Below are 8,196 nucleotides of genomic sequence, written 5' to 3' on the forward strand. Positions count from 1 at the left end.
GGTACGAAAAGGGAATGAAAAAAATATTTTCACAAATTTAAGTCCCGCTGAATTGCAAGCATATCTACAATTTGTCAGCAGGCTCTTATATTTTTTTCAATGTTTTATACTTAACCTACATTAATTATAATTTTATTCGAAACACGATGTAACAATTACATGGCCATTATTTTATATTATAGGTTATAATATTGTAAGGATTATAATCAGTTGTGAAAAGACCAAAGTAAAATGCCTAATATTTATCTTTGTCGGCCTCATGGTGTAATGGTCAGCGCATTTGCTTGCCATGCAAAGAGGTCTCGAGTACGATTCCTGAAATGATTGATATGAAATATTGATATAAAAGTGTGTTTTTACACTAGAATATTTCATAGTTCCTGGACTGGTTTTGAAGCATAAGACTGATCATCTTGGCTGAAGGCATGAATGTAACAAAAATGATCAAGGTACGCTGCGATTGGTGTACCAATTAGGTGAGGAAGGGAATAATGATGATAATTATGAATATTTATCTCGTAAAAAACCTTTTCCATAAAATTTTCGTTTGCAGGTTATATTATATCCGCCACCTAACGAATATTTCCTGACTGTGTTTTTTGTTAACTAGCCAATTCTCAGTCATTGTTACTGTAACGACTATATTATACAATTATTACTGAGATTCTGAGTAGTTGTGAGTTGTATATTTGCAAACATTATACGTACAACAGGGTGTACTGCTTTCTTTTGCACCTGCGCTTTCATAATGGAAACTTTTTAAACGTCCCATCGGTTATTTTACTATCTTTATTGTTTGTTTACGACTGCCGTATTTCTAACCTCAAACACGTGGTAAAGTTTCGGCTAATATTGTACATGTTATGTACATAATCTTGGCGCCGTTTAATTTGGGCTATGTTAGCGGCAACGACCGCCAACTTCACGGCTGATGAATGACTTCAGCCAACAATAGAGTAACTAGGAAGTGAATCTGATCTCACACTATTCCATTGTACATCAAAATAAACGAGTTCAGATCTGTACGGAAAACACAAACCCTAGGAGTGTCATGGGATAATCTAGCGACGCCGACGTATTATACGTTTATGCGTACTGTGCAGTGCATGAAGAACACAGATATAATACCGGTTTGGAAGTTGGAAGACCCAACAGCTACATATAATATACGATACATTTTATACGTTTCTATAAAATGTATAGCTAGAATTAAATCAGCGAATAAATATACAACAATATTTTGGTAAATCAAAATGTTTGTAGACATGCTAGATTTCACTCCCTCTAAAATATTGTTGATTAAACTAACTGATTTACAATATTTGAGTTTGTCCAAATGTTCGTAGACAAAATATTGGATTCAAACCAGCCAATAACAGGTCATAAGCCCTGTAAATGCCTAGACTTCCATATTCCCTTATTTAAGGTATTCTCCATCCCTGTTGTAATTTGTTAATCTTAATGACTCCCGAGGGGTTAAAATCCTGTTTTTCTCTACGAATATTTGGACAAACTCAAATATTGAAATGAAATCAACTGGTCTAAGAAGAAGTTTAAAAATTGAAAAATTGTTTTCAGGCGTTGCCTAGTATGTAAAATAATTCAGTCAGATGAATCTCTTCACAACAATAAAGGTTACAGCTCTTTAACTTCACTAAAATCAACAAATGGAAGAATGGAAGAAATATGGATGTTCAAACATAGGCAAAACGATGAATGTTACACAGTGTGTAAATTGGCCACTTAAACCAGCTAATGACAGGTCATAAACTCTGTAAATGCCAAGACTTCCATATTCCCTTATTTAAGGTATTCTCCATCCCTGTTGTAATTTGTTAACTAGAATACGCTTATCAGTTCATGGTTTACCTTTTCGTTCCAATTCTCAAAGCATAGCCTTCATAAGCCTTCTTAATACCAATCCACAATTCCTCTTTCTTCTCGAACTCATATGGTGTCCATGTGGCTCGACTGTGGAATCATCTCCCATCAAAGATGTTACTACAGTAACTCTGTTTAAATCACGTATAAAGAATCATCTCCTTTCTCTTCTTTAGTCTCACCTCAATCCTTTTTATTCCCTTTTCTCATTGATTAATAGTATTGATTAAGGGTAATTTGTCTGCAAATGCAGTTATTTGTATTTTTGTACATATTTACTTTTTTTTTCATTTATTTATGTGTATATTTTTTAAATAATAATAATAATCTTCATTAGGCATTTTAAGAAAAAAATCACATTAACATAGCAAAAAAATATATTAATAAAATGTGAACATTAAAAAAATATTTACAAATAATCCCTGATAGTAGAGTACAATTTTCAATTTAATATGTTTTGTTACTTGAATTATTGGTGGAAGTAATTTCCATTTGGTAAAAAGCCCGCCAATGTACGATGTACAATTTACATTTGTACAAAAAGTTAAATGACTTAAAAAACTATTAAAATAACTAATTATACAAATTATCGAAGTATTTTCAGGCGTTACGCTTTGTCCAGTAGGTGAAAAAATTCAGCCGCATGAAGCGCACCCACATTACTCTTATGCGGAAGATAAAAAAACTGTTTTTACTGCTCTCCTCAAGATATTAATAATTTGAAAAATCGCGTATCTCAATGCATCCAAACCGTCAATAACTGGATGTCATCAAACGAACTCAAACTCAAACGAACTCAAACTCAAACTCAAAAAACGACAGCACCTTCTAGAATTCTAGACCAATCTCCAATTTCAATCACATCTTACCCCCCAGTATAAAGTGTAAAACTGCTGAATGTTCATTTAGATTCATATATTTCTCTTCATCCCTGGGTCAATAAAACGGTAAGTGCAGGTTTCTTCCATCTACGACAAATCAAATCAGTACGGAGAAATATTCCAATAGACGCAATAAAAGCTCTTGGGATGACTCATGTCGTTTCGCGTCTAGATTACTGTAATGGAAAATGGAATATGCGCAAATCTCCCAAATACCAAACTGATAAACTTAAATCTGCTTTCAACGCGGCAGCAAGGCTTATTACGGAAGTAAAAATATTTCAAATCTCACATCTTCAAGATTTGCACTGGTTAAAAAGCCCAGGAGAATAAAATATAAGTTTTGCTGGACAGTATTTGAATCCTATCACGAAATGGCTCCAAAATACCTATCGGACATCTGTATTAGGGAAAATGCATGTCAAATAAAATGTACTCCTAGGTCAGCATTTGATTCAGGCAGAGGAAAACATGTCGAAATCCGACGCTGCCCAAACATTAGGTTTGAAGATCGTGCTTTTGCCGTTGCCGGCCCCTCAGCCTTTACACTTGCGAATCACCGGCAGTCCCGGTCAGTTCAGATCTCAACTGAAATCTCACTTCTTTCGTTTATCATACCCTTATTTTTAAAATCAGAAAATATATTATATAATGTTAGCTTAGTTTACGTATAAAATAAAAAAGCGCCTTTGAGGTGATTTTTTTACAAAAATAGCGCTAATATTTTTATTACATATTTTAAATATAGGTTTCAGCTCTTTTACTTTATAAAAAGCAACAGATGTAAGAGTTGAGGAAATGTGGAAATGTGGATATTTAAAAATAGACAGAATGATGTATGTTACATGGAGTGTAAAGTAGCTACTTCATCATCATCATTCCCTTTCCGCACCTAATATTGCATAGGGCACTGTATTGGTACACCAATCGCAGCGTATCTTGATCATTTTTATTACATGAAGGTGAGATGATCAGTCTTACGCTTCAGGTACCAGTCCATGGACTATGTAATATTCTAGTGTGAGAACACCCTTTTTAAATAAATATTTCATATCAACCATGTCGGGAATCGAACCCAAGACCTCTTGCATGGCAGGCTAACGCGCTGACCATTACACCACGAGGCCGACTCGTAGCTACTTCAACCAACCAATAACAGGTCATAAGCCCTGTAAATGATAGACTTCCATATTCCCTCCTCAAAAAATGTGCCTTTTCTGTGTTTCAATAAATTTATACACTACTTATTGTAATCAAATAAAAAAATACATGCAAGGTAAAAGCAAATACAATATCTTGTAGAGCAGAAAAAAATATTTCGAATGGCGTATAAACCTTTACCATTTTTCTAAACTCTTAGTGCTAATTTTTAAATTTGGAATGAAACGGACACAACTTATGTTAATACCAATACTGCATTTCAATACATCTTGCAGCAACAGAGCGCACTTATTTAGTTGTTTAAAGGATACATTTAAGGGTCTAAATACTGAAAATAATTTAATTTTTGTATTTCATCTAATATTTCTAGAATTTAACAATGATTAGCGTTTAAAATTCAATAAATCTCCCCGATTTATTTAACGCTTGTTATCAATTATAATAAATTCGTTTTATACCTGCATTGTTAAAAAAGTTATTTTGATTTCAACATCAGCATCGTGATAATTGCCTACCTCCTAAATATCTTTCTTGAAATGGGCTCTGATAATTACAACGGCCAAATAATATGTATATTATGTTGCAATATTCGGATATTTACCTAAATTAAATGTATGTTATGGTGCAGCATTCAGATATTTACCTTAATAAAACTTAACCGGTAGTGAAATGGTAATAACTTTACTTTAAATGCTTAAATTTTAACGGGACGTCTATACGAAAACAGAAAGATAATAAAATTCTTCTCCGTACAATTTTGTGCCTGTATAAATGTAGTCAGAGCGTGACTATTTTATGATCGAATTATTTAATTTTAATGGTTTCCAGTTATTTACTATTATACAGCATGTTCCAGTTTTTTAAATTACATTACGAATTGAATAAATTACATCAGTATTGCTGGTCATTTATTAAAGAAATTAAAGCCAAGTGATACTTAAATCCACAAATTTTTAATGACCGGTGACCGGTTTCATCGCTGTCGTAAAATCTTCGAGACCAGTATCTCAGAACTCGCTTCCTCTACATTCATTCACCTTCTCATGCAAGCGCGCCGATTATTCTGACTTTTGACATGTCCATCTTCAAGTATTTGTTGGATTTGGTCATGCCATGTCAGACGTCCGATAACGGACATACACCCAGATAATAAGGTATTTGCTGGATTTATGACCAGTCATTTCTTGATTTAAATTGCCACTTTACACACTGTGTTACATTCAGAAAATACTTGTTTTTATAACAGTAGTTTAATCCACTTTAACCTATCAATGACAGGTCATAAGCCCTGTAATACCTAGACTTCCATATTCCCTTCTCAAAATTGTTTTGACTATGTGTTGCAATAAATTACAATTCCGAATTACACTATAGTAATAAATTATTTTTGTCTTAATTTGACTACTCCAAATTTACGGGTTTAAGTATCACTCGTCTTTCATTTCTATAATAAATTACAATGAACTTCCACCAATAATTTTCACTAACAAACATAAATTAATGTTATTGTTATTAATTTTTTCTCTTCGTTATTCAAATTGGTCAATCATTTTGATCAAAATATTTACGACCTATAAATCCAATTGATCGATACTGGGTTTGGCAATTCAAGTTCTAACTTAACACAATGACATAATATTTCACTTTTTTGTTTCATTGTGTTGTCTGACACTGGCAGTGATAAGGTTTTTTATTTCAATCGCGACCCAAAGGAGGATAGTGGGTATTGATGGATGAGAATAAAAATAAGAACATTAATAATACCTCGTAATAATAGGCGATTATTGATATTTTACAAAAGTAATAAAAATGCGCACGAGACCGCGACGCTATACTGTGAATCAACAAGTAATTTAATTGTAAACCCTACACGAAGACGCATACATACATAACAAATAATAATAGTAATTCGGATCCCCCTTCTAAATAAAAGTTTAACGGAATTTGTTCACGCACCTGCCTCCTCCGCCATTCGGCGAGTTCACCAACTTCACAGCGAACAAGAATTGTATTGCACAAACTAAAAGACAGCACAAGTTCAGGGACAACGTTAGAGCGCACAGAGCCAAAGTAACTTCGTACACAACGACGTACTCCTCGGCACTGATCACTGACAGCTGCTCAGCGCGGAGAAGCTCTCTGATGTCCGTCGAGGTCACTGGCGATATCTTCAGCAGGAAGATCAAGGACAGCAGAGCCAGCAAAAGGCTCACCAAGCACAGCAGGCCCAGAGAAGTCAACATCTCCTTTATGCCGACTTCCTTGGAGCGGTTCATGAACCGGGACACGTTGGCGGGAACCAGACTGGCAGGTGTGAGGGTCGAAAACCCTCCGACCCCTCCGACCCCGCGGCCACCTGTCGTCATCCGCGATATGTTGAGTCCGCCGTTAGGGTACTTGTGCCCCCTTCCCCCTGGGCTGGCGCTACTCGAAGTCCCTCCTAGGGAATGCTTGGATGAGTTCAAAGTCGAAATATTTAACGGTTGATGTTGCGGAAGACGCTGCACCGCGTTAACACTCAGCTGACTGTGATTAGGGTCCCGGGATCTGTTCATTCCCGTGTTCTGATACCTGTGGTGGCCGTATTGCTCCATTTTATTAGCGTGCTCTCTCGGGGTGAGGTCTCCCCTATAATCTCCCCGGTATTCTCTCGCGGAGTGATTCGTGGGGGGCTCTCTGGAATGGTATTCTATCCTATTAATAAGTACATTTCTCGATGGAATTTCGTTTCTCGAATCGAGTGGTTTACTAGGTAGTTCTCTCGGAGATATATCGCCGCTATGAGCTTCTCTCGTCGAATAATCTAATCTTCCAGACAAGGAAGTATCCCTGTAGAGATGCTCCGACCTCTCATTTCGTTCCCTGAGATCTCCTCGGGCGTCTGTTCTCAGTCCTAAACCATCTCCTCGCCCACTCCCCAACTCTCTCGTTGAGGAATCGTTCCTCCCTTCTAGCCTGGCGCTCATCCCGTCTCTGGAGTCCGATTTGGAGAACTCCCTGGACTTGTCGTCATTCTTATTTTGCGATTCTCTCTCGAGGCGCTCCCCGGCGCTGTCGGGCCTGTTGCCTACACTCCCGGTGCTCACGGCGACCGCCACCCCCGCCATAGCTCGTCCGTTAGAAAAAGACCCGTTTCCCGGGGTAGTGGTCAGGATATGCTTCAACATCACGCGCACCCCCTGTGTGCAAATCTTCCTTCCGATCAGTCAGAGTTAAAGAAATATGTTTATGACGTAACCCGGATCTTGATTATACTTGAGAAGTTTGTGATGTACCTAAGTGTTGATGCGTTTACTTCGCGGAAAATATATTCCAGTTTCCTCAGCCTGGAAGCCGGTCCGGGAGGACCCCGCCCCCGCGGCCTACCGCCCTCCCGGCCACCATCCCTCGGGAGCTTTCTCTATGTTTTCCACCATTCTCCGATGCTGTGATTCCGCAAATTGCATTACATCCTCCGCGAGTTATTCCATTTCGCGAGGAATGCAACCGTTATTTTTCTGCTTGACCCAAATAGTGTTTATCGGCTCAGTACCTTCTCCGTAAGGCTTTAAACGACTGTAACACAGAACACTATAGAGTGTTTCAGTCGGGTTTCTGTTTTGTAATAAAATGCGATGTATTTCTATGGGAGCCAATATAAAATATTCGATAAACACATTTATAAATCTATTATTTTGACAACTTAATAATAATTCAAAGCGCTTTTTATCACGACACATTCACTGCACTTTTAAGGAATTTCGCACGCGCAAAAAGTTTGCCGGCGTCGTTTTTTGCGAAAGCCCGCTGCGAACTACGGAAAATTAATTAGCTATAAAGTACCTACGTATATCAAACGCAACAGCCTAACACACGCGGCGTTTTCGAAAATCGAGCTTTAGGTTTCGTATAGTAAAAGGCGCGAAGCGAGTGAACCAGTATCCGTTCGCTTTGGCGGGCGGCCGCCGACTAGAGACCAGTCAGTCGGCAATGGGCAATGTATCCATCCACATTTCTGAGCAGGTAGTGCGTTGGGAAACAAGTTGCGAGGTAAAAAAGAGTCGTTTGTTTCGCTCCGTCCCCCTTTTACTCCCGAGAGTAGACGGAACCGGCGCTGCGGGTCGGGGAGATAGGAGATGGTAGATGGAAGGAGTTCGAGTTATATGTGGAGTGCCCGGGGCGAGACTTCTGCTGCTGACTCTAGCTGTACCAGTAACTAGTACACTGTACCGAGTACTGGCTGTGGATACTGTAGGCACGCGGACCACAATGCGGGCGGCCGCAGCCAGATCTG

The 8,196-nt window shown here is 38.1% G+C and overlaps 1 protein-coding gene across 1 annotated transcript in view; it reads right to left on the reverse strand.

The window, feature by feature from the left end:
- LOC148281886 (uncharacterized) overlaps positions 1–7,890 on the reverse strand; it is a 99,256-nt gene extending 91,366 nt beyond the window's left edge. Inside the window, exon 1 of the mRNA XM_088225953.1 lies at positions 5,880–7,890. Within this exon, the coding sequence (XP_088082079.1) occupies positions 5,880–7,090 (1,211 nt within the window). The 5' untranslated portion in view covers positions 7,091–7,890. The remainder of the gene's footprint in view (positions 1–5,879) is intronic.
- Positions 7,891–8,196: the final 306 nt, after the last annotated feature.

Source organism: Micrasema longulum, unplaced genomic scaffold (assembly GCF_059751315.1).
Source record: "Micrasema longulum isolate JH-2025_06_02 unplaced genomic scaffold, ASM5975131v1 h1tg000402l, whole genome shotgun sequence".
NCBI lineage: Eukaryota > Metazoa > Arthropoda > Insecta > Trichoptera > Brachycentridae > Micrasema > Micrasema longulum.